The sequence below is a fragment of the Zootoca vivipara genome, chromosome 10, assembly GCF_963506605.1.
Source record: "Zootoca vivipara chromosome 10, rZooViv1.1, whole genome shotgun sequence".
NCBI lineage: Eukaryota > Metazoa > Chordata > Lepidosauria > Squamata > Lacertidae > Zootoca > Zootoca vivipara.
In genome coordinates, this window is record NC_083285.1 from 65994335 (window position 1) to 66022076 (window position 27742).

Genomic DNA, 27742 nt, shown 5'->3' on the forward strand with positions numbered 1-27742 from the left:
CTGCTGCTGTGCCGCCACCGCGTGATTTCTGTTCTCATCCTGAAGCAAAGTTCTTAACCCGAGGTACTATTTCTGGATTAGCGGAGTCTGTAACCTGAAGCGCCTATAACCTGAAGTGTCTGTAACCCAAAATAACACTGTACAGTGGTACCTCGGTTTAAGAACAGTCCTGTTTATGAACGATTCAGTTTACGAACTCCACAAAATTGGAAGTAGTGTCCCGGTTTGCGAACCTCACCTCGGTCTAAGAACAGAATCCAAACAGTGGAAGGGCACCGGAGGCGGGAGGCCTCATTAGGGAACACGCCTCGGTTTAAGAATGGTTTCGGTTTAAGAACGGACTTCCGGAACGGATTAAGTTCGTAAACCGAGGTACCACTGTATTTGAATATGGCTATCAAATCTCCTTTCAGTCTTCTCCCCATGCTTGCCACTCCATACTAGCTATGAATGGCTAGTAAGCACCATTCCATTATGCATGCCTTAGGAATCAGGGTGATTTTATTTTATTTTTAAGCAGTGTGCAAAATCAAGCCCTGAATTTCCACGCATCTCCCCACTTTTCTGCACCACGGTCTTGGGAGCCCATGTGAATTCTACCATGCAGGATCCAGTCATCTATGCTCTCAGGAGCTGTGAGCATGGAGCTGAAAGCGGGCTTCCCATCGTGCTTCGAGCTTGTGTTAATTCAGTCTTATTTTGACTGCTCAGATCTTTACAGCTGTTTGTTGTTGCGGGTAGCAAGGAAAGGGAAATGGACTTGTTTATTTCAAAACACATTCTCAGAGGAAAACACAGCCAAGGAACAAGCAGGACTGTCGTCATGTGTGGGCTTGGATAATTGGGCAGGATGCTTGCAGAATACCAAAGCAGCTTGATGGACAGAGAGACGGTTTTTTTGTTTTTTCCTTTCAAAGTATTGTTATGAGGAGGAGAAATCCCTAGGCTTTATCTGGGTTTGTTTCCGTATGCCAGGAACTAAGTCCACTTAACTGTGGCCAAGAAAGGGAACTGTCTTGAGCAGGCATCCCCAAACTTCAGCCCTTCAGATGTTTTGGACTACAATTCCCATCTTCCCCAACCACTGGTCCTGTTAGCTAGGGATCATGGGAGTTGTAGGCCAATACATCTGTAGGGCCGCAGTTTGGGGATGCCTGGTCTTGAGAGATGAGATCAAGAGTGCCATCCAATCTAGCATGCCATCTTCAGTAGCAGCTATAGCCACGCAACTCTGAGCAAAGCCAGCCGCATTATTTGGTACTCAGAGGCATACTGACTCTGAGCACACTGATTGGTTAATAGCCACCGAAAGGCCTGTTCCTCATTACTTTTCATATCTAAACTACTGTTCCTGATCATGTTTTATGGTGAGGAAATGCACAAGGTAATTGTGCATTGAGCTAAGAATGCATAACTGCTTTGCAGATTTGCTTCCTACAAAACACGATTAGGCCTTGTAGCTTAAATATGACAGTAATGGGGAACAGGCCCTCCTTTGTTTGTCCTGAGCAAGCCTGTTTCAATAGAATTCTAATATCTCGAGTGAGTGAGTGAGAAAGAGAATCATTTCTCTTTCTTCTTGTCCCATCTGTAATTTTGAAAACTATCATGTCCTCATTCCAAGCCCGTCATCTTTGTTCTAAATTAATCTCTCCTCTCTTCCTTTTTTAAATGGGGCTGGACTCTTGCGCTTTATCCGATGTTCTGATTTTAGAGGCATCTCAGCGTGTCATTGGAGATGTGGATCTTGTGACCATGGAATGAGATTTGCAAATGGAAGATCTAATCCCCTCCAGATCCAATCTCTACTTCAAAGACTGGCAGCACTTGGCTGCCGGTCGTGTTTCGTCAGCGGTGCTGTGCTCTGCATTTTTATATGGCCAAAGAACAAGCTTCAGAGCAAGAGGGGGGAAGTTCTTGTTGGACCACCTTCCGGGAAGGAGACGAGGGGAGCCATGCCATTGTGCACTGCATCACCACTACACAATGGAACATGTTCGGCTCAGTGGTGTCTTGTGATATGCAGGGGCTGTGGATTCCCCACAAAGCCCTTAATGCCAGCATCTTGAGGACCAAACATGATGTGACAGCAGCAGATTTTTTTCCTTCAAAGGGCAGAGGAAGGAGGCCAAGGTGAGCAAGGGTCTGGAAACCTAGCCTTATGAAGAACAGTTGAGGGAACTGAGTATGTTTAACCTGGGGGGGAAAGGAGACTGAAATATGATGGCCATCTTCATATATCTAAAGGGCTGTCACATGGAAGATGGAGCAAGCTTGTTTTCTCCTGCTAGAGGGTGGGACTCCATAGCTGCCAAGTACCCCGTTTTCCCCGGGAAACCCCCGTTTTTACTTACCTTTTGCTGGTGGTCCCCCGTATCACTTCGTCTCCCGTTTTTCTCCGTTATTTTCTCCTGCCGGCAGCCATTTTTTTCTGATTTGCCCTTCTATGGGCACCAAAAATGGCCGCCGCCAGCTTCAAAAGTCGCATCTACGCATCTCCAAAAGTGCGTAGACGGGACTTCCGGTGTCGGCGGCGGCCATTTTTGATGCCCATAGATGGGCAGAGTGACACCGGAAGTTACGTCGACGCAACTTCTGGTGTCACATGGCTGCCGGTCCCGGATTCTGCAGTCCGGGACTTGGAAGGTAAGGTGGGACTTCAAGTTGCAGGAAAGGAGATTCCGACAAGAAGAAGAAGAGGAAGAGGAGGAGGAGGAGGAGGAGGAGTTTGGATTTGATATCCCGCTTTATCACTACCCTAAGGAGTCTCAAAGCGGCTAACAATCTCCTTTCCCCTCCTCCCCCACAACAGACACCCTGTGAGGTGAGTGGGGCTGAGAGACTTCAGAGAAGTGTGACTAGCCTAAGGACACCCAGCAGCTGCATGTGGAGGAGCGGAAACGAGAACCCGGTCCCCCAGATTACTAGTCTACCGCTCTTAACCATTACAGCACACTGGCTCTAAACCACACTAAACACCAGGAAGAGCTTTCAGACAGTAAGAGCTGTTCCACAGTGGAGCAGACTCCCTCGGGAGGTTGTGGACTCTCCTTCCTTGGAGGTTGATGGCCATCTGTCATGGATGCTTGAGATTCCTGCATTGCAGCGGGGGGTTGGACCGGATGATCCTTGGGTTCCCTTCCAACTCTCTGGTTATATGATTTGCCAAGGAGAAGTGGGAATGTTAACCTTTCCCTGCCTGGCCATTTCCCCTTCTGAACATTCCCTCATCCATCACTATTTCACCAGTTGGGTTGCCAGTACGGGTTTCCTGGTCAAGCACGGAAGAGCTGCTGAGGGGAAAGTTACAGAGAAAAAGCGGTGGGCTGGAGAAGAACGGAATTTTGTATCCTGCAAGGTCATTTCACTCCTGCAAATGTTCCTGTTGCTACTTCAGGTCAGCAGGCAACGTGGAGTAGTAGGTGTAAGGGGGAGGGCTTGTAGAGAACCCCCCCCCTTCATCCGAAGCAGCCCGTCTCCCAGCAGTCATGAGAGCGAAGGGTCTGATGGAGGGAGTCAGGAAATGGAGAGGGAGTGCCAGGGCTCTGGCAACATCCAAGAGCCCCTGCTCCATAGGCAGGAAGAGAGGGAGGCGGAAAGAGAGGACAGGAATCGGTCAGACAGAAGACCCGTTCCTCCCCCCCCCCCGACGCCGGAATTGAGGAGGAGAAGGAAAGGGAGGCGCTTCTCAGTTCCGAGGCTTTTATGTTGGTCCAGAACGCGGAGGGGGGCAGTGCAGGAATCTGACTCGAGCAGGTAGACATGGAATCAGCACATAGCTGCCAAGTTATCCCTTTTTTTAAGGGATTTTCCCTTATGCTCAATAGGCTTCCTCGCGAGAAAAGGGAAAACTTGGCAGCTATGAATCAGCAGTTCGTTACACTGTAAATAATGTGCACCAATAAAAACGTCTGAAAGACAAGCATGTGGAAGGTCGTTACTCAAGAGTAGTCACTACAACCCTGGCAGTAGGGAATCTCACACCTGCTGTTAAATACCTGGTTCCATTCCATAGCAACAAAAGCCCATGCTCCTGGGCTATGAAATAACCTCAGGTCAGAAAGAGCAGGGCAGCATCTTCGCTATGGGCAGGAGGGAGAAAACTGTTTAGTTCACATATGGAGTCAAGTCTATTCTCAAAACAATATATGAACCAAAATGCTGCCAATCCTCCGGATTTTGTCAGGCAGTTCTTCAGCCTAAATATGTATGTTGTTGTTGTTTAGTCTTCAGTCGTGTCCGACTCTTCATGACCCCATGGACCAGAGCACGCCGGGTATACATGTGTTATATTAAGGGAAATCCATTGCCCAGATGTGTGTATTAAAAATGTGTATATGAAAAATGCATCAAAGGGTGCGCATTAGGAGAAATTTGCATTAAAATGCAAGGGGAAAAAATCAGCAAGTATTTTTTAAAGCAAATCACAAACTGGTGTGGAAATGTAAAGAACTGAAGACTGGGAACATGAGAAAGGGGGAGAAACAGGAATCAGCAAATTTGCCCATCCCTAACTGCTAACTAATGACTTTACAGAGGTGTAGCAGTTGTGTCCCATCCTACAAACTTCCTTGCCAGAGGGTGAGAGTCATTTAGCTCCCTTCTTCTCAGGGCTCTGGCACTTTGCCGATGTAATTGCAATCCAAAGAAGGAAATACTCGCACACTAAACCTTGTACCTCTTGGCCATCAGTAACAGAGTCTAATGGATGTTTTCCATTGATTTATAGGAGCTGAACACCCCAAGCAGCACTTTTATGCAGGTTCGCATTGCTAATACAAACTCTACACTAAGCTTCTCTCAAGTCATCTCTGCGGAGTGCGCCCTAATGGTCAGGCAGGATAATTCATTATCGGCACATCTTACAAGTTGTCATCTCAACCATCACATAGAGGCTTCTTCTTCTGCAATGCAACTGGCAGCTCTATGGCTCCATATATCAATATTGCATGACAGTTCAAGGCAGGGTGGAGGGAGAACTCCTTGAAGACAAATATTCCAAAGCCAACAAGAACAGGAGGGAGGCAATTACTAGGAATGGGATTTGCCCTAGACACTACCGATCTATATATATCATAGGCAAGGTGCCACAATATCTTTAACAACCACAGGTGTCCGAGACACCTCATAGCATCACATCGGAAGGTAAACTCACAGATGACAGATGTTAATTCCAAACTTTTAAGACAGCGTTGAAACCTAACAAGTCCTTTGCCCTGCAATATTTCACATTTCCTCTTGGAAATCCCACTCCATCCTACGCCTCGTTCTCCTCCGCTCTATCTGTCTTTCCCCTTTTCCTTTGTTGTCTTGGTTACGTGGCCAGGCTCCTGATACGCTGCTCATTTTCATTTTAATAATACACTCTTGTAAAGCACAATATTTTACTTCAATTGCATGTGTCACTGGAAAAAAATCCTTTGACGTGGATGACATTTGTATATCAACCAACTGGTGCTGCTTTATGATTCCAGGTACTCTGCAAGAGTTTCACGAATCGGATGTCTCGGAAGCCTGAAATATGATCTGTATCATCTTTTATATGAACGTATAAACAACAAACATCAATCAATTCTGAAACTGCATGAGGGAAAAGGAGGCGAGAAAAGTTTTCCTAACTGCCTGTCTAAATTCCTTAGCAACAAGCCAGCAGGTAAAATGGACTCACATCACAAGTAAAACACAACCCAAGGGGATGGTGGTGATGGTGATGGTGATTTATTCAGCACTTTAGAATGTCTAAGTGCCCATATCTTGTTGCAATTCTTACAAGAGCCCAGTAAGAAAGGCCAAGGTTTCTGTCTCTACGTTTGCTTGCCAAAGGCCACCTAATGAACTCATTCTTCAGAATCAATCTCAAGCAAGATTCAACCATGGGTTTCCTACCAATGGTACCAAATAGTATGGGAAACAGCCTTACTAGAAAAACTAACCCATAAACTGAAACTGACATGGGGACAAATGGAAGAAGACACCTTCACTCCGGTATGCCCCCCCCCTTTTCACATACACAACCCAACAAGACATAGACAAGAATCTACCAACAGCATCTTAGCTGCCAAGTATCCGGTTTTTTTGCGGAAAACCCCCGGATTTTAATATGTTTCCCGCTGTTCTCCCGAATGGAGAAACACCCCGGAAATCCCCCGGATTTCCTACCTGCCAGGTAGCCTCCATTTTGGGTGATGCTCTGCCCATGTGCGGGCACCGGAAATAGGGCAGAGTGGCACCGGAAGTCGCTTCTACACATGCCCGGCGGCCGTCTTGGTGGTGGTCTTGGTGGTGGCCACATGGCGGTGGCCGTCACCAAGACGGCCATGCCACTGCTGATCCCACATTTTTCAGCGGGAGACTTGGCAGGTATGAACAGCATACAAATCAATATGGCTAACCTGATTCAAAAAAAAACACACACACACCCCACTCACACACGAAAACAAAGTTCACCACAGCCAATCACAAACAAGCAACTGCACCCTAGGCCAACCCCAATTTCTCTCACCACCAAAGGAACACAAGCAAAGAGCAAAGACAACCCGCACAAGCGTCGCTGACACAAAACCCCACACATACATTGAGTAAAATAGAAACATCGCCACCCGATGATCCTCAAGGTCCCTTCCAGCTCTACAATTCTGTAATTCTATTATCTATACGCCGCCTTTCAGCCCAAAAGGCTCCCAAGGCGCCTCTAAAGAATAAACAGTTCCATACAAATACAATAATGTGAACGTAAACAATGCAAGTGATAGAAATCCAAAACATTTCCTGCACTCGTTCCAGCAATGTCTGCATTAATATTATTTTTGCTTCATCCTTCTTAGGCAACAACTAATATAACCCCACCACAAAGTATTTCCTCTCCCTCCCCACACATCAAATGTGGATGCCAATTTGATGGTCTTATGTCTGGAATAGCAATGAGCACAGCTAGGAAGTCTTTTTTTCTTCTTTTCTTTTTACACCTTCGTACTGCGAAAGGGCTGCAGCTTGATTGGGAAGAGGGCGGAGAGGAAGAAAAAAAGCTTCAAAACCAGAAAGGACCCCTTCATCCTTTTTATTATTTCTGTATCGGAGAGAGAAGACAAGCACAGAGACCAAAACTTTCAGATCTGTCGGAAGCATCTGTGTGGAATCATTTGCTGCTTATAACACACACACCCCGATGCAGCCCCTGAGGGGGAAATAGAAAGGCATACAGTACTTTTAATGCTGAGCAAAGAAGCTGGGGTGGGGGTGTCAGAGGGAGAAACAAGCAAACCACTACTGACACGGCCCACTCAAGAATTTAGTAACTCCAAAATTCAGAGAAAATGAATAGAAACAGAATCTAACAGAAACAGAATCTACATTGTGTTACATCTCAATGTAACACAAGGGCGTTTTCCATGCTGCCATGGAATTGGGATTCTCAGTCACAAAATGAAAACACAAAACTCCCAGTTCTAACCCACGGCAACCCATAATCTAAGACAGGGTGGACAACCTGCATTGAACTCCAGATATTGATGGAACTCCAACTTCCCCTCTGCCCCAGCCAACGGTCAAGATTATGGAAGTTGTAATCCAACAATAAGGACACAGGTCACCTGCCCTTGCTTTAAAACCCTCCTCAACTTGTCTTCACCTTCTACATCTAGAGAGGCATGTGCAAAAATGAAGCCCCTTGTGTGCAGGACTCTCTGCCTTTAAATAGCCTCCTGGCCTATTCTCTCTCCCACTTTAAGAAAGTATCAGAAGGCATTGTTTTATCATGTGCATTTCTCACTTGATTTGGCATTGCCCCCTCTTTCCAGGTTAACTTCTGCATTCTTTCTGCTATTATTGCACTCTGTCACTCTCTCACAAATTAGGCAAATTCCCACCCCCAACTCTCCAAGTCCCTTGTCCTTTTGCATCAATCTCCCCCCCCTTCATTGTGAGCCTGAGTGCGAGGATATCATGAGTTGCACCCAACTGAGTTCTACTCAGAGAAGACCCACTGAAATGAATGAAGCTAACTTAGTCATGTTCATGATCAACTTCAAAGATTAGGACTAGCACAGGATAAACAAATAAAAGGAGATTCACCATATTTAAGTTAAGAACTTGCTGGCTTTGACATGCGTACCTAGAAGGTCTTTAAAATTTTCTTTTCTTTTTAACAGTAACCACAATGAGCTGATCAGCGATAATGAGTTTTAAAGGAATAACCTCATGCAACTTGAAACTTAGAGCGGGCAGTTGCTCCTCCCCTGCCCTCATTAAATGGTACCACCGCTGCTGACATCACTATCCTGAGGACCAAAACCCAGGAAGGGCCAAGTCAATCACTAGGGGCAGTGTAGAAATGTAGCATTGTTCGTGGAGAGCAGCGACATCACGAGTACGGATTTCAGAGTTTATGTCATGCTTGACAGAAATAATCCTATCTAACCAGTCCTGAACACTCTTCAGAAACTGGGTTTGCCCCCTCAAGCCCTTCTAAGTCTGGGCTTGGGCCAAACAAAAGCTATGGTTAGGCAAAGAATTATAGACAACGAGAGACAACAGGTCCGACTACAACATTGTAGAAATCGAGAGATATATAGCTGCACCGGCAGCATATCTCTTTTTTCTCGTATCCAAAAATGCAAGAAGGGCTTTTACACTTGCCAGAAGCTCGGCTCTGCCCTCGCCGGTCTTGGAAGGGTCCTTTTAAAAAGTCCCATATGCCCAGAGACTTTGCGCCTGCCCATTGGGGGATATAGGAAGCTCCGAACACATATTTTTTACATGCCCCTTTTTCAATGAGGCACGTAGAGATACCATTGACCCCCTGCTAGTGAGGCTTGCTGACCTCCCGGAAAAGCTAGAATTCGATCTTCTCCTGTTAGGCAAAGATCACAAGACGTTCCGGACAGTCGCCAGATTCTGCGCACAGATCTGTAGGCGCAGACCATCCCCCGATTCAAACTAGTTTGTTAAGAAAATTCCGAAACTCGGATCCACGGGCGACTCTGGGTCATTTCTCTATGGTAGTTTATCTTAAAGTTTTTATGGGTTTATATGCCTGTCGCATTTTTAAACTTTAAATCCATTGTTGTATAATGTTTTAAATGTTGGTTTTGTTTCTGCGATGGTAGTCCCATTTGTGTTTTACAAGCTGGACTCCGACCGTAACAATAAATTATTATTATTATTATTATTAATCTTATCTAAAGTCCAAATGATCTCCATCCAAGAAGGTTTATTCTAGAGTTCCTTTTTTTCTATTTTAAGGAAAAGACAGGCAGTTCCTCCAGAAAATTAATCATTCATCACTAGAAAATTTCAACATTCAAAAACACCCAGTGAGTTAGCAAAGGTACAACATTCCGCAAGAAGGCAAGTATCTTCTCTTCCGAGAACAAGAATACGTGAGTAGACAGTTAAACCACCAGACAGAACATACCAAGCCAATATCTCTCCACTGGAAGGTCACCTCCAATGGATCTTGAGAGACAATCAAAACACCTGCCAAAAACTCAGAGTTAAATGCCTCCTTCAGCCTTTGCTTTGGCTCCAGAATACAAATACTGATGGTCTCACATGATAAATTGGAATTGATGTAATAGAGGAAAGCCACAGGAAAGACAAGGGTGAGCTTCCCATTCTCTTGGATGGTGCCCAAGGGAGATCAGACCCTGAGGAAAGGACGCCTATTTATATCCAGTCCCTGGTGGCAACCCAGTAAATACAATCAACAAAGAGTTCTGTGACACTTCCAAGACTAACAAATTTATTGAGGCATAAAACTTCTGTAGGACAGAGTATGTGTTCTACTGTGCGGCTCTGGCCCAGAACAGCTTGTGCTAAAAATCAATTTGTTAAGAAGTCTTTAAGGTGCCACAGAACTCACTTTTTTTTTTTTTTTTTTTTTTGCTGCAAAGGATTGATATAGTCACCCCTCTGGAATTTGTCACTGGTAAACAGAACATTTAACATGACTTCCTTTTCATACATTGGAAGAAACGGGAATAAAGTCTACTTTCCACAAAGCCGCCAGTAACTTCTGCGGCGGATTAAACTCAGGCATTCCACCGGATCATGCAAATCATAAGCTGGCTTTAAGAAATCATCTTAATAGTACTTCCAAATGCTAACGGACATCCTAGGGCAGTAGCCTTCAGCTTTTCCAAGCCAAGGAACCACCTTTAACATGCATTTGGTGAGATGTTTCTTAATTTCCTTTTACCATATTGGTATGGTGATAGTCCTGCTGTTGTGATCTTAGATCAGATTGTGACCCAGTTGCGATCCCTGTTGTCCTAAGATACATTCCACTCAACAGATTGCAGAATTGTTCTGCTAATTTGCTTTGGCTTAGGCCTGTTCCCAGATAACTGCTCTCTCCTCGTTCACATAGGCCAAACCTTGGCAGAAATAGTCCTCAGATAACATACATCGCATACCTTCGCATCCATACCATTTCACAAGTCTTCTTTGCTACGGACCACATCAAGTTAGGAAAAGCCAGGCCTACCTTTTTCAGCTTGCCGCTCTTGGTGCCCACGAAAGCCAAGGAGTGGTTCTTATAGACATAAGCAATGACAGACGTCATCCTGTCCTTGTCTTCTGTTAAGACGGGGAGTCCTCGTACCATTTCAGATACTCCGAGTGGGGCATTCATATCCAGGCCACAGAAATTATCGTCAATTGTTAACAGCTGCAACGGAAGGAAGAGGGAGAGAGAGAATCTCTATTAAGGGGACAGGTTGATCTGCTGTGGGAAGCAAAGAACCTTTCTAATTTCTCAAATATTTTGGAAGTGGGCAGTGAACAACAGGAATTGTTTTGATGGCCACAACTTAAAAAGAAGGGGTAACAGGGTAATAGGGTAGTGCCTATCAGAAAGGCAAGGTCTCGGTTTGTGGAAGGCAAATTTGTGGAAAGAAATAAAGCAGTGTTGGGTTTTGGGGAGCTGGGCCGGCAAGAAGCCATCTCAGGCATTTTGTGAGACATCATGATGCTCCTTTAGGATTGCCATTTTATGTCACCCGAATTACTACCGTAAATGCAAAATATTCTAAAGAAAAGTAGAGTGTGGGTGAGCGAATCTGTGTATTTCTGCTCTGAGTCACACTCATTTGTTTTTACCCCTGGTTTTGTCCTGTTTGTTCATGAAACCGCAGATTATTGTTACTTTTAACATCCCCTCAAAATACTCTTTGATGCACCTCTGAGAACTGTACCACGAGCTGGACATCGCATACAGGAATTTACAAGATCACATTCCTCAACCATCCCTACAAGTAAGCCAGGTCAACTCTCGTGCCTTGGAGCAGCCCAGCGCTTCCTTTCAGAATCAGTGCCTCTGGTGGTCGGGCAGTGATAAGGCAGTGAGTGCTACCACCATGGCTCTTTCCAAGTGTGTGAGTCCGGCCACGGAGTCTAACTGAAGGATGTGACATGTTTGTCAGCACCTCAAGCTACCATCAGTCCCAAGCAGGCAGTCCAAGCAGGCCAGGTCAGACAGAATCATACCTGTCAAGTTCCTCTCTGAAAAATAAGGGACCGGACCGGAAGTAGCATACCGGAAGTAGTGCTGCCGCCATTTTGGAACTGGGCAGAGCAGCATCAAAAGTCGCATCTGAGCATGCTCTGCCCAGTTCCAAAATGGCCGCCGCGCCAGAATTAACCTGGGAAAAACAAAAAAAAAACATTTTTTCGGCTGGGGACAGCTGGAAAAATGGGGGTTTCCCGGGGAATACGGGAGACTTGGCAGCTATGGACAGAATATATAAGTCAGCGTTTCTCAAACGCTGTTCCGCGGCACACTAGTGTGCCGCGAGACGCTGGCTGGTGTGCCGCGACGTGCGGCGACGAGAAGGCCGATTTGCATTGTCACGTGCCTTGCGGCCGCCAATATACAACACTGACCCGCCGGAAAGCAATATTTCTCCTCCTCTTTCCCAAAGCTCAGTGCAAACGAGCCTGGCGGCCGCCAATACACAGCGCTGACCCACCGGAAAGCAATATTTGGCAAGTGTTTCTTACAGTCATAATTATAATATAGGGCGGCACAGAGTTAATTTTTTTAACTTTTTTAATGGTGGTGTGCCTCGTGATTTTTTTCACAGAACAAGTGTGCCGTGGCCCAAAAAAGGTTGAGAAATACCGTAGGGTTCACAAAGCCAGTGAGCTGTCTAGTAAAGCTAAGAAGAGCTCATTAGGACCAAGGCAAAGTCTGAGCTGCAAGGATAGTCACAAAAGGAAATTTAATTTATACAGAAACAGGAGATGGCATTGACCAAGCAGGGAAGGCAAAAGATTGATTAAACCATTTGGAGTCTAGGAGAACTACAGCAAACCCTCCATGTGTCCTTATTCTCCTGGGACAGTCATGGATTTACAGAAGCCATCTCAGTTTTCTGATTTGATTCTGGAACATCCTGCTATTCCTTAGGATGTCCCTATTTTCATCAGAGAAATGTTTTAGAGCATGGAGTTATGTGATCTCTGACCCAAGGAGATAAATAACTATACAGTGGTACCTTGGTTTACAAACTTAATCCGTTCCGGAAGTCTGTCCTTAAACCAAAGTGTTCGTAAACCAAGGCGTGCTTTCCCATAGCTGTCGGGGACTCAATTTACAATTTACACTCAACAGGAAGCAGAACATGTTCTGCTTCCAAGGCAAAGTTCACAAACCAAAACACCTACTCTCGGGTTTGCAGTGTCCTTAATCCAAGTTGTTCATAAACTAAGCTGTTCTTAAACCAAGGTACCACTGTATAACCTTTAGAAGACATCTGAAGGCAGCCCTCTTTAGGGAAGTTTTGAATGTTTAATGTTTTATTATGCTTTTATATATGTTGGAAGCCACCCAGAGTGGCTGGACCAACCCAGTCAGATGGGCAGGGTATATTATTATTATTATTATTATTATTATTATTATTATTATTATTATCCCTATTTTCATCGTAGACATGTTGGAGGGTATGCTGCAGCTGTCAAGGGAGAAGGAGCAGAATGCTAGCTTTGCTCCCAAATCTGCGGTTCAAGACATCCCCTGCAGCTCTGCATCCTGACATCGGCAGCTGAGTCCTCTTGCTGACATCACAGGGGATCTCTTGGCATGAGGCGCCAGACAAGGATTAAAGCCATATCCTTTTTCCCCTCCTCCTGATTCTACATCCACTAGGAAGCAGATTGGCAGCACAGTGCGCAGTCCAGGTGCCAAAGAAGCCGGAGCATGCGCCTCAACTGTCCTTTAAACATCTGCTTTAAAATGTACCTCTCCAGATAATTGCGATCACAGCCAAATCCACATTTTGGGAGAAATCCTAGCCAAAGGATTAGCACCTCCTCCTGCCGTCCCTCCTCGCTTTCACTTTTGGCAGTCCGTCTGCCCCTACGTCAGAGCTTAGTCAGGCCTCTTGGAAAGGGAGACCTATTACTGAATCCTACAAAAGCCCCTGCCTGAGGGACTGGGGCTGCCACTGGCCAGCTGTAAATCTGTGATCAGCTCACTTTATTCCTTTGATTACTTGGGGAACTATAATTCGCTCATTTGAACACTGTGCTTCTTCCAACATCAAACATTGCCTTGCGGAGAATAAAAGAATCAGGGTGGACTATTGAGATCATCTATTAGTTCAACCCCACTCTTCAATCCAAGGGCCTCTAGCCAATGTTGATCCTATTCAGAGGAGACTAACTGAAATGAATAAACATGGATTAAGGGGTTGCTGGACTAGGTGATCCTCATAGTCACTTCCAGATCTATGGTTCTGTGATTCTATGGCTCTAATTAGGTTTATTAATTCAGCTGGTCTACTCTGAGTAAAATGTGGTTGGATACAACCTTGGATCTGCAGTGCAGGATGCAACTCACTCATAGAATCACAGAACTGCAGAGTTAGAAGGGACCACTACAGTCATTTAGTGCAATCCCCTGGCCTGCACACTAATTACAGAATTCTTCATTTGCCTGTGCAATTTCATTGTGTTAAGTATTTGCTGAGTATTTCATTATTTCAGTGGGGTGGACACAGGACTTTTTAAATACAGGCAGCAACTGTTTTAGGCGCGACTGTCCACGTGCGCATCGCGCCAAACCTGAAAGTGACCCGGAAATGTCACAGAAATGTCACTAAAAAGGGCGGGAGGGTGGGGTGGAATGGGGAACTGTGTTCCTCAATTGTGTTTCAATGATATGCAATTTCACATGAATTGGGAGTTGGCAGTATACTACTGGGTGATTATTTTAGGTTTTTAGTTTAGTGCTGTTTTTAAACTGGCTGCCACACTCTGCCTACGGAGAAATCGCTGACCATTAATTTGACAGTCAACCAATGCTTCCATCCTGCCAGCCCATGGAATCATCATGTGACCTCAGAGAGCCAATCCGACACTGTTGCCTCTTCCACAGCCCCAGGGTTTGCACACTCTCTCAGTTTGGGCAGTTCATTGCTGAGAGAAGATGCTGAGAGAAGTATTCCCATATGCTCCTAAGTTACCTCTCTTTCTACCTGCTCATCTTTTCACTCAGGGTACTTGCCACCTCTCCATGGAAAGGGCTTGGATCCTGGCACCCAACAGTTGGTTTGTGTGTTTTAATAACATTTATTCAAAAGTTACACTACAGCTTTGCCTGCTGCCATAATATCACAGAATGATCACTCCAAACCTCAATCCCACATCACTGTCATGTTGGCTTGCTGAATAACCTCACTAGGAACCCAGCCACCAATCAGGTTGGCTAGACATTTTCAATCAATATATCCCCTCCACAGAAATGTCTGTGATGATGATGGCATTGAAATATCCTGTCTGTCCTTCTTCAATAAAAGAGAAAAAGGGAGACCAGATCATGTCAAAGGTGGTTTTTTTGGTGTGGTTCTTTGGAAATGCCTTTGATTACTCACCGATGGTATGTGAGGCATTCTGATGTTATCAATTTATGCCTCTGTTGGTATTCTAAAATGGCCTCGGCCCAGTATGCCTGAAGGAGCGTCTCCACCCCCACCGTTCTGAGCCGGACACCGAGGTCCAGCTCCGAGGGCCTTCTGGCAGTTCCCTCCCTGCGAGAAGCGAGGTCCCGTGGAACGCCCTCCCAGCAGATGTCAAAGATATAAACAACTCTCTGACTTTTAGAAGACATCTGAAAGCAGCCCTGTTTAGGGAAATTTTTAATGTTTGATGTTTTATTGTAATAATAATAATAATAATAATAATAATAATAATAATAATAATAATAATATTCTTTTGGGAGCTGCCCAGAGTGGCTGGGGAAACCCAACCACATGGGCAGGGTATAAATAATTTGTTGTTGTTGTTGTTGTTGTTGCTATTTAAGGTTTCCTCCCATTGTTGGGCAATAACTAGTCTAGCTGCTGTGGACAAGAAGGAAATGAATTCTTTAGATGTAAGGGTAGAATCTGGACGTCAAATCTAGTGATAATATGGCAAGTGCCAAATTAGGAAGGATGGTTTGGTGATTTTGGAGGACAGGTAAAAAAACCTTTTCGCCGAAAGGCATGGACCTTTCACCCAACAGTTAACCCGAAAACGTAACTCCGGTCTTATCCCAATGGTGCCCTCATTCAATCAAGTCTCCAGCAAGATAATGGAAGTTGGATGGGGAGAGGCCGTCCAGAGCTGCATCCTAATTGCACACCGCATGTCATTCGTGCCAGCACAGCAGTGGTTACCGTGCAATTACATGCCACTATGTATAAGTGACAATGCAGTTACAGCTACTTTACCAATTACAGGGGAATTGCAACCCTGAAGCTAAGAGGGTTTTTCACTCAGATGTAATTTAGGCAAGAACAGAAGATAGAATGAAGTTGCTCAAATTTACTGGGAGTTGTGTCTGCTCAGGTTTTTATTTATTTTTTTTTGCATCAGATCAAGGAGTGGTGTCAAATTTCCGGAGAACTATAGAATCTTAATGTGCCACAGACTTCGTCGCCTGTCTTTGCTATCACCACACTTCCCAACATATGGCTTCAGGCAATAATATAGCATGTACCATGCATCGTAAAATGTGTAATTTCCTGGAAGGAAGCCTGCATTTCTCTTAGACCAAAGGTTTCCTTCCTGGTGAGTCAAGCAGGCCCTTTCATGGGTTACGTTTCACGAGAAAAAGCAAAGGCTTTCCAGGAGTAAAGTACATTTTGTAAGAGCATTTGATCCGAGGCGGCACAGAACTCCTTTCGGGGCTATATCAGCACTACAAACATATCAAATGTGTACCTGCTGAACTGTCGTGGCTGCCAGAGAACCCTAGAAATTGTAGTTTAACAATAGTGCTGAAAATTTTATGTTGGGGAAATATTTCCAACACTACAGAACTGCAGTTTCCATAGTTCCCTGAGTTGTTGAAAAATCTCTTCCCTCCTCGGGGGGAGGAGATGTTGTGGGCCCACGAGGACTTCACGTGGGGGGGAATGGTTAGCATTCCCCCCAGCCCATTGGTTGCTCCCCCGCCGCGGCGTGCCCTTGGCGCACCCAATCCGGGCGCCCCATGGGGGCGTGGCTCGGGCTTTTAACTGAGCGTGCGGTGGGGAATCGTCCTCTTTTTTCCTGACCCGGCTCATACCCCTCTACACCCGTAATCAATAAAGTTGTGGCCTTTCATGCCCATTAACCCTATGCAATGTGTCTTGTGTCTTTATTTCTTGCGGGGAGGACTCGGGGCATCGCCACACAATAACCATTAATTCTTACTGTGTGGAAACCCTTCGAATATCATAATTGTCTCTTCTACAAGCGAAACATAGCAAACTTCTTCAACCTTTCCTCATAATCATGTGAGGGCTTGTTTCTCTCTCTCTCTCTGGTAGATAAAAGGTAAAAGTAAAGGACCCCTGGACGCTTAAGTCCAGTCAAAGTTGACTATGGGGTTGCGGCGCTCATCTCACTTCAGGCCGAGGGAGCCAGCATTTGTCCACAGACAGCTTTCTGAGTCATGTGGCCAGCATGACTAAGCTACTTCTGGCGCAACGGGACACTGTGCTGGGAGCCAGAGAGCACGGAAACGCCGTTTACCTTCCCGCCACAGCGATACCTATTTATCTACTTGCACTGGCGTGCTTTCAAACTGCTAGGTGGACAGGAGCTGGGAGAGAGCAATGGGAGCTCACCCCATCGCAGGGATTCAAACCACCGACCTTCTGATCAGCAAGCCCAAGAGGCTCAGTGGTGTAGACCACAGCACCACCCGGTAGGTAGGGTAGCAGGGAAGGCTTAGAAGAAGCTGTTGCTTTTCAGAATGAGGTGTGCACTGTAACTGCAACTACATTAGCAGGTGGAATGTAGAGCTGGAAGTAGGGACAAACAAATCTGTCCATTTTGGTTTATCTCGGTTTCCCATTTTTCCAGTTATAAGTTCAGTTTCCCACATTTCCATCTCAGTTGGACAATTCAAAACAAAACAAAACAAAATCCATGTTTTTGTGTTTTTATCTTGTATCTTGATGCTGTGAACTGCCTTGAGATGTTAAGATGAAGGGCTACATACAAATTAAATAAATTGCAAAATTCAGAGGAGTATGAATCTTTGTAGGATAGCTGTTTCGCTTCTTGCTTTGTTTCAGAAAGTGCAAAGTGGAGACTGAATCAAATTTCTCCCCCAACCTTAGCTGAAAGAGACATCGAGATACAATCCAGCTGCTACTCCTCTTTGAAAGATCAAGTGTGCCCAGAATGAACCCAACCAATTACTTGCTGGGTCCTTTTACAGAGGCGAATAGTGGGGAAGACACTTTCCACCCTGGGGTCCCTTTTCCAGCACTCCACAACAAGAAAGTTCTTCCTAAATGCCAACCCAAGTCCTTCTGGATGAAGTTTCTTTCTACCGCTACCCCTTTCCATCGCACCCTGGAGTTTTGGCACCATGCATCCAAATCTAGAGTTCCCATTTCAGGCTTTCAGTTCTGTTTGCGTCACCTGCAAATGCTCAGGTACCATCATTCTGAAGCCATCGTACGGAAGCAAACACACCTCAAAGCAAGCCCAGGTGCAGCTGGAAACCTGGCACTAAGGCAGCCTCTGCCGAAGAGCAATTAGCATAATTATTATTTTGTTTTGCAGGCAAAATTGTGACTTGGGCTCCTAAGCGCCTCGGCGCGTGTGACAACAGTGCTCGATAAAATTCCAAAACAACAACAGAGAACGTTTTGCTTGGCATTTCTCGAGCATCTTGGCCTACCTTTGAGATTCCTCAGCAAACTGGCAAGCATCACTGAGTTATCCTGAGAAGGCAGGGGTGTAGCGAAGCAGCCGTTGCTGTGGCAAATGCTGCCATGAAGGTGCCTACCGGGCCATTCACGAGTTAAACGTCTGATCCTAACCATGTTATGTCAGAAGTAAGCCCTATGGATTTCAATGGGATTTGCTCCGACATAGTTATGTGCAGCTTTAAGTGGGGTGTGTGCAGCATATTCCCATTTCTTTCAACAGGTCTCTCTCACACTAAACATTCCCAGCATATGGGGCCCTGAGAGGGAACATGCAAAACCTCTGCTGTTTGCAATACCTCTTCTCTTATTTCGTACTTAATACCACCATCAGTGCAAAATGGCACTTCTTTATGAGTCACTTATCTATGCATGTGGGAATACAATTATTGTTATTTTGTAAGGATAGGTGATCTTATAAGCAGTTGTTCTGCAAATTAGTGCACATCAAAACATTAGCATGCATGGTTTCCAACTGGACTGAGTTTAATTAGCACACTGTTTCTGCTTTAGAAACAAAAACTCTTAACTCCGACCTGGAGGAGGAGCTGTGGTCTTTTCTCTATCGAACTGAACCTCAGAAAGGATTAAGAAACATCAAGGTCGGGCATAGGCAAACTCAGCCCTCCAGATGTTTTGGGACTACAACTCCCATCATCCCTAGCTAACAGGACCAGTGGTCAGGGATGATGGGAGTTGTAGTCCCAAAACATCTGGAGGGCTGAGTTTGCCTATGCCTGATCAAGGTTCAAAGCCTCTTTGAGGCCCAGTGTGATATTAGGGAGATGCCCTGCGCTTCTCCTGAGCCTGGAAAAGGTCCTCAAAACTTGTTGGGAAAGGCTCAGAATATGGGAAGAAAGCTAATTATGAGTGCCTCAGAGACTGAGCGCGCAAAGTCTGGGGAAATCAGAACCTTTTTTTTTTTAATAAAAAGGAAAGAAAGAATGTGCTTGCCACTGGTTGCAAGCAATTATGCAGGCTCCTGATATTGCCAGATCCGGGGTGCTTCTCTGTAGCTGTGATGATGCAACTTCCACTGTCAACAAAAAAAGAAAGAAAACCCACCTCGCTGCATCCCTAGCCCTAAGCGATTTCAGACGGCATCTGCTAGGATGGTGTGTGGGTGCTGTTTCTGTTTTAACAAAGTACAAAAACTTGTGAAGTCAAGCAGAGTTCCCACCCACACCCTCCCTTGCAGATGTCACAGCCCTGGGGTCGGAGAGGGATTTGGCTCCGGGAACGAAGCTAAATCCAGTTGAGCCCATTACCACACTCCTCAACAGAATGATTATTGTGCAAAACTCGAGTCGCGCCGCAGCCCCCAGACCAGCGGCGCTTTAAATAGCACCCAAATGTCTCTGTGAAGGAGCCTCTGATACTTTGCTTCCAGCTCCCCGGCTCCCCGGTTCTGTTTCCTTTTCACTTGGTTTAAAGAAAAAAGGGAAGGGGGCAAAAGAGCCTCTTGCATAACTATTCCCTTCAGCTTACTAACTGGCAAAAGCAACATAACAGCAAGGCAATGTGAGGTCAGGTTTGGCTACAAGCGGCATGTAAACAACAGCACGGAGGAGCATGCAGGAAACCGCCAGCAGGGCCACATGTGACAAAAACCTACTGAACCACATACGAAAGCAGCCGGGGGTCCCCTGCAGCAATGCCAGGCGCAGCATCTAAAATCAACTCCTTCCCAAGTAAATCTAATCGGTCGTGAGGCGTACGGCGAAGAATTACTTGCAGCTGCCAAGGGAAAGCTCTGAAAAACTCGGGCTGGGAAGGATGGTTTGGGGAGAGGAGAACGGGCAAAGAAAGCGTCCCCTGGGCAAAGTTCACCTGCACGAGGAGCTGATTAAGATCACCGTCCCGTTCTGGGCGAGAATGTATCTGCCCCGGGGTGGTGGGCCAATCGCACAAAGAGCAGGCTTAATATAGGCTCCGGAGAGAGGGCATCAGGGAGGAGGATATTGCCTGAAATATCTCAGACACAATAGCACCAGTCAGCCGCCCCAGGCCCTGTTCCACCCTGAATGAGCATGTTGTGTGAGAAGGGTCAAGGGGGAGAAACAAGAAGTCAAGGCACAGCGATGCTTTAAGTTGGGAAGGCTTGGCAAGTGGCCAGTTAAAGGGGCAGGCTGGTTTTCGGGACTCCTATTTCCTCTGCAATGTCTTATTTGTGCACACCATCATCCTCACATCCATCAACCTCACTCAGAAAGCCTGGAGACAGAACCTCTTAGAGGTGGCCTCATATAGGCAGCATTTCATTGCTGTTCAAACAGGCATCGCAGGCTTACGGAGCGCTATGAAAGCTTGCAGACCTACTTGATCCGAAATAACGGTGAATTGAAGTGTGCACAGTGCAGGCAATGATAACTCTGATGTTCACCCTACAACTTTGTCGAAATTTACTGCCTGCCTTCAGCCATAATTGATCTCAGACGGGGCTGACCCAGAAGCACTTTCCTGCACAGAAATCTTCCATTTCTTATAATAAAAAGGTAAAGGTACCCCTGACTGTTAGGTCCGGTCGCGGATGACTCTGGGGTTGCGTGCTCATCTCGCTCTATAGGCCGAGGGAGCCAGCATTTGTCCACAGACAGCTTCAGGGTCATGTGGCCAGCATGACTAAGCCACCTCTGGCGAACCAGAGCAGCGCACGGAAACGCTGTTTACCTTCCCGCCTGAGCGGTACCTATTTATCTACTTGCACTTTGACGTGCTTTTGAACTGCTAGGTGGGCAGGAGCTGGGACCGAACAATGGGAGCTCGCCCCGTTGCGGGGATTAGAACCGCCAACCTTCCGATCTGCCAGCCCTAGGCTCTGTGGTTTAGACCACAGCGCCACCCACGTCCCATTTTTGTTAAAACTTGAAGCCAAAAAGAAAAAAGCATAAAACTGTAGTGTTTGAGCTGAAAGTTCTCAAAGGATAACTTTCGGTTCAAAGTTACAGGGAGCTTAAGAGGGTGAAAGGGGAACCAAAAGTGCTAATTTCATAGAGTTGTGCAGTTAGAATCATCTAGTCCAACCCCCTACAATGCAGCTGTCCCATACAGGGATTGAACCTGCAACCTTGGCATTATCAGCGCCATCAGTGCCTAACCAAGTGAGCTATTCAGGCTCCCAACTACCCCTTTGCTTTGCTGCTGCTGCAAGTCCTGCAATGACAGGTCCCCTTGATCCCAGTCCCACCATTGGCCCATGGAGGATCTGAATTCAGAGGAACCCCAGGTCACCCAGGGAAGAGTGCTTAGCGCCCTCTGTTGCACCCTCCCAGCCTGAGGACATGGCTCTCTCTGATTCTGGGGAAGACTCTTTTGTGGTTTCTCCTCCTCCATAGCCACAAATGTGACTGCGGAACCAGCTATGGACCCCCAGAGGACTCCTTGGGTGATGGAGTCACTGGAAGGAAAATACCCTGCCAGTTGTCTTAAGCCCTCGGTCCTTCACTGAGACACCATCCATAGCCTAGACAACATACTGGGACTTAACCTGCTCTGGTGGGACTCGACTTGCCCAGACTTGACCTGAATGGAAGAGCAGTCCTTACTTTTGTCTGCCATGGATAGCCTTCGCCTCCATGAATTTTCCCAGTCCTCTTTTAAAGACATCCAAGTTGGTGACTTCTCACTACCTCTTCATTATATATCTTTTAGGGGCCAGGTGAAAACGTTCCTCTTCAACCAAGCCTTTGGTTGATTAATATTCTACAGCCTTTTCATGTGTCTGTGGAAAGAGGGGGTTTGTTTTTGTTGTTTGTTTTAATTATTTACTTGTGCTTTTATCTTGTAGTTTATACTGTGAGCTGTTGTGAGATCTTAGGACAGGCATCCCCAAACTTCGACCCTCCAGATGTTTTGGACTACAATTCCCATCTTCCCCGATCACTGGTCCTGTTAGCTAGGGGTCATGGGAGTTGTAGGCCAAAACATCTGGAGGGCCGCAGTTTGGGGATGCCTGTCTTAGGACGAAGGGTGGTGTATAAGTTTAATTCATTCAGTTAATAATACAGGTGGGAAGAGCATCGTTGCACTTGCAACAAGTGCATTAAACCCCAGCCTCAAAAATGTCCTGAGTGCACCTCTTTTCCTCATTTGAATTTAAACAATTGGCCACACAATTTTATTTTATTTTTCATGAGGCTTCTTGGCTTCTGAACCAACCTTCGCCAACCTGGAGTCCTCTAGATGTTTTGGACTACAACTCCCATCAGTGCTCCCACCAGGGGCTGATGGGAATTGTAGTCCAAAACGCCTCGAGGGCACCAGGTCCTCTAAGGCTGTTCTAAACTGCAGGTGAACCCCTCTTCCATACACAGCATCTTCCTCCCAGCTGCTGAGCAAACAGCGCAGCATGGCTGAGTCGCCAACTTCCCATTTCACTGCCTTGACTCGAGTGGTCACAGCTGCCACTCTGGCTCAGCAGCAAAGCTTGCTGCAGAAGCTGCAGACGCCGGGGCTTCGGCTTGATATTTCACTCTCACCCCCCGCCCTTCCACCCTGAGCAGCAAAACACAGCCCTGATCCCTTCCTCCTTTGCAATTATTTGTGCTCATGCCGCACTCCATTACAGCCAGGGACAAGGATGCGGCCGATCGGAATAGAGGCCCTGGACAAGCCATTACTCTGGGAAGGGAGTGTAAACGGCCAGGCGGGAGGGATATGGATGGCTTGCAAAGCCATTTGCCGCTGCACTAAAGCAAAAAGGTGGGAGGGGGGAAACAGCATGTGTTAGTAGGTGAATGCCTACTTGGGTTTTCAACAGGTGGGCCCATTGTATGCAACAGAAGGGGACTGGCGACATGTTTTTGGCACGGGGCATGCAAAAGCTCTCACATTCTTAGAGCAATTCAAAATTAAATGTGTGGCCATCTTGACTTTGAAAAGCCCTTTGAGCAATTATTCCAGGAAGCCCTGAGAACAGGGACAAAGTGCTTTAACTGTGGTGCTTGTTCTAAAAGCAGTAGCAACTGCATTGCCCGTTACTTTGCCCTAAGGAAAGCCCAGTCGGTAAAGCATGAGACTTTTAATCTTCAGGCTCATGGGTGTGAGCCCCACGTTGAGTGAAAGATTCCTACATTGCATGGGGTTGGACTCTGCCTTCCAACTTAAAATTCTATGATCCTATGATTCTCAGTGTTTTCCCTCTGCCTCTTCAGGCCCAAGCTGCCAGGATAAGGACAGGAAGCACTGCCCTCACTCTGAATTGACTTCATGGTTATCCTATCTAGGAAATCAGATGTCACGGAGCCAAATCAGAGGGAGGGTAGCCGTGTTTTGAAAGGGTGCTAAGCAGTGGCAGGGAGCAGCATGTTGCGGAAAACAAGGCAGCCGTGGACAGGAGGCAAAGACTGAGTGAAAGTCATCAAAAGGATGGTTTTCATATTTAGTTTTACCCACCTCAAGCTCTGTAGCCTGATGACTACATTGCCTCCCTTCTCTGCCTGAGACCTGGCAGCCTTATCGTCCTTATCCTCTAGTCCAGGCACCCCCAAACTTCGGCCCTCCAGATGTTTTGGACTACAATTCCCATCTTCCCTGACCACTGGTCCTGTTAGCTAGGGATCATGGGAGTTGTAGGCCAAAACATCTGGAGGGCCGCAGTTTGGGGATGCCTGCTCTAGTGCTTAGAGTGCTGGACTAGGACCTAGGAAACCAGGGTTCAAATCCCCACTCAGTCATGAAGCTAGCTGGGTTACACTGGGCCCGTCACTCACTCTCAGCCTAACCTGCCTCACAGGGTTGTTGTGAGGATTTAAATGGTGGGCAGAGATCCATGTATGCCACCTGGAGCTCCTTGGAGGAATGGGGGAGGGGCATATAAATGAAATAAATAAATAAAATAAAATAAAGCTGGCAACCATCATTAAGATATCCCAGAATGCCCTGCTTGGAACTGCCATTCCCATCTCCACTACCACAAAGGAAAAATGGCCCTCAGAATGGGGCATTCTGGGAAATAGAAAAAATGAGTGGTATATTGCCCCAATTCCCTTTATTTTTGAAAATGGGGCTGCGGAATGGAGGAAGGTGGCAGTTTGACACAGTTCAAAAGAATTCTGGTAGGTCCCCTCCCAGACTGCACCCAGCGACTTGCATTATGCGAAATAGGAGAGGCAGTGTCCGTCCGTCCCCCCCTCACTTCCACCACTCCTGGCTCAAAGGACAACCAAGAGTTTCTAGTTAGCATCCTGACTTACTGCACTGCTGCAGCGGATGTCCTTCACTTTAAGCCAGGCCAAATCCAAAGTGCCTTCGCCCCTATAGCAGGACTGCAGCCTGTCTTTGATGCGGTCGTTAATTCTCTTCAGAGCAAAGATGCACAGGGCCGACTCATCCAAGGACTTCATCTTCCTCTTCTGCCCCTTGGAGAAGACGGCGAAGAGGACGTCGTCCTCCGGCCTGATGCCCAGTGACCTGGCCAAGATGGCTCCCGCCTTGGACAGGTGGGCCGCCTGCAGCAATCGGTATTCCACCCCGTTCTTCTCGCAGCCAATGGGCACTTCGACGTACGAGTTGAAGGCCGTGTCTTCTTTGCACAGGCGGACCAGCTTGGAGGTGTAGACTTGCTCCTTAGTGGTGGAGCCCGGCGGAGAAATCATCTCGGGCTGGAGGGTGAGAAAGTAGACGAAATTACCACTGCTGAAGCCATAGATGTAGTATATGTCGAAGTCAGGGATGATGGTAAACGTATCCGACGGGATCTTGATCATGGAGGCCACAAACTCGTCGTGGAAAACGTAAGCAAACATCCCTTCTGCCTCGGAGTTCTTGGGGAGCTTTCTGCTAGAGATTGTGGGGAAGTACTCTGGCTTGCCATCCACGGCGGTAGCAATGAAGAGCTTGTCGTCCATGTTGTTGTAAGAGACTATCACCCCAAAAACCGAGCCGCTCTCGTTCACCCCGGAGAGGTAGTGTTCCTTGTTGTGGAAGGGCTCCCCGAGCTTAAACAGGTCGTCCAACCTCAAGAGTTTGCAGATGCCCTGGTACAAGCTGCCGCAAGCAATCAACCTGTTCTCCTTGTAGTCTATGAGGAGCATCTTGTTGATGTTGTTTGTGGACTTCAAGGGTTCGTTGCAAGGCTGGACCAGTTTGGGAGGGTAGCACTTTGGGTTGTCGCTATCCGGGCCCGTCTGGTGAAACGTCAGCATCTCCAGATCGCTGGAGAGTTTGTAGATCCAATTGACGGCCCCCAGGTAGATGTTGCCTCTCCTCTCGTCCACCACCAAGTGGTTGAAATGCACGTCCGCCGTTTCCACAGTGAAGGTGAGGAAAGGTCTCTTTGGGTTGGGAGGCTGCTGCCTCGTGGTGGAAGGCAGCATGACGGCACAAGGAAGGAGGTGCAAGACGAGGCAAGTCCACCTCCACGTGTCTCCCGGCATGGTTACAAAAAAGAGAGTTTTGTATTCCTAGAGCGGCAGGAAGTGACTTTAGAGGTGCGAGCGTTTTCAAAGTGCCGACCCTCCAGTGGAGATTATCCTAAGGGGGAAAAGGGGTGGGGGGGGAAGAGAGAGGGAGAAAGAAACATTATTTAGAAGCATGTCCCCATCCTCCCTACTTCAAAAACCATGCCATCATCAGAGAAAGCTTATTTAATTGCTAATCCTCGCCTTTTCATCTCTGCAGCAAGGCTGGCACAAAGGGAGCCCCCTCAAACGATGAGATGCCAAGGCAGAATAAGCAAGCGGCCAGGCCAGGCTCATTGTCAAAACAGCAGAGAATATACTAGGAGGACGAGAGAAGCAGGCAGAGGTTCAGATTAAACAAAGTGCCTTTTTAGGGCAGCAGCCTAGTACCATGGAGAGTACTAATGGTACTATTTAGGGGTTAAAGGTAAAGGGTAAAGGGACCCCTGACCATTAGGTCCAGTCGCGGACGACTCTGGAGTTGCGGCGCTCATCTCGCTTTCTGGCCAAGGGAGCTGGCATACAGCTTCCGGGTCATGTGGCCAGCATGACTAAGCTGCTTCTGGCGAACCAGAGCAGCGCACGGAAACGCCGTTTACCTTCCCGCTGTAGCGGTACCTATTTCTCTACTTGCACTTTGACGTGCTTTCGAACTGCTAGGTTGGCAGGAGCAGGGACCACGCAACGGGAGCTCACCCCTGTCACAGGGATTCGAACCGCTGACCTTCTGATTGGCAAGCCCAAGAGGCTCAGTGGTTTAGACCAAAGCACCACCCGCGTCCCTATTTAGGTGTTAAGCAGGTGCAAATCCCCCAGTCATAAGTCATAGTTGTCCCATCTCCTGGTGCCACCCCACCTAGAGATGGTCCTCAGAGCTCCACCACCACCACCACCTGTGCCAATCAGCTCGAGAAACCCAAACTCCTCCCACCTGATCTCCACCTGCCTTGAGCCATGCTTCTCCAGCTGCACTTTTACGTGAAAGTGCTCAGAATGACTCTAAAAGTAAATCCGGGAAGAGGGTCGCCATATCAAATTGCACGCACCCATGTGCAGAAAAGCCTGCCAGAGCTAACAACTGACTGTGCCCTGTATGTCTGTAAAGTGGTGCCTCGCTAGACGAATTTAATTCGTTCCACGGGTCAATTCGTATAACGAAAAATTCGTCTAGCGAATCCCATAGGAATGCATTGAATTTTATTTTATTTTTATTTTTTGCCCATAGGAACGCATTAATTGAATTTCAATGCATTCCTATGGGAAACCGCGATTCGCTAGACGAATTTTCCACAAAACGAATTCGTGTAGCGAGGCAACCACTGCTCGAAAAATCTCTTTGTTAAGCGAAAAAATTGTATTACAGGGCATTCATCTAGCGAGGCACCACTGTATTTATTTATTTATTTAATTTTCATTTCATTTGGTAATAAAACAACAACAACTCACAAAGCTGTTTGCAAAAAGGGTAAAACAAAATAAAAAATTAAAAGTGGTTAAATAGCTGTTTAAAGTGTTTGAACAACAATTAAAATCAGCCTCGGCCCAGTTTATCTGAAGGAGCGTCTCCACCCCCATCGTTCAGCCCAGGCACTGAGGTCCAACGCCGAGGGCCTTCTGGTGGTTCCCTCACTGCGAGAAGCAAAGCTACGGGGAACCAGGCAGAGGGCCTTCTCAGTAGTGGCACCCACCCTGTGGAACACCCTCCCACCAGATGTCAAAGAGATAAAAAACTACCTGACATTTAGAAGGCATCTGAAGGCAGCCCGGTTTAGGGAGGCTTTAAATGTGTGACATTTTGATGTATTTAAAATTTTTGTTGGAAGCTGCCCAGAGTGGCTGGGGAAACCCAGCCAGATGGGCGGGGTACAAGTAATAAATTATTATTATTATTATTATTATTATTATTATTATTATTATTATTATCTAAACATGGGTTGAAGGATGCTACATATCTGTCTAGACGTGTCTGAGCAAAAATGTTTCCAGCAGGTACCGAAAAGAGTACAGCAAAGGGGCATGCCTGGTTTCAATAGGCAGGGAGTTCCAAAGTTTGGGTGCTGCCATACAGAAAGATTGATTTGTTATAAATGTGGGGTGAGTGTGTACGTCACTGAGAGTGCACCCCCCCCCAAAAAAAAGTGTGCAGACAATCAC

At 46.7% G+C, this 27742-nt stretch overlaps 1 protein-coding gene across 1 annotated transcript in view; it reads right to left on the minus strand.

Moving 5' to 3' along the window:
* The window catches only part of PLXNA4 (plexin A4), a 584028-nt gene that overhangs the window by 514277 nt on the left and 42009 nt on the right, over positions 1-27742 (minus strand). Inside the window, exons 2-3 of the mRNA XM_060279222.1 lie at positions 24383-25661; positions 10484-10666 (exon numbers count right to left, since the gene is read on the minus strand). Coding sequence (XP_060135205.1) covers positions 10484-10666; positions 24383-25564 — 1365 coding nt within the window. The 5' untranslated portion in view covers positions 25565-25661. The remainder of the gene's footprint in view (positions 1-10483; positions 10667-24382; positions 25662-27742) is intronic.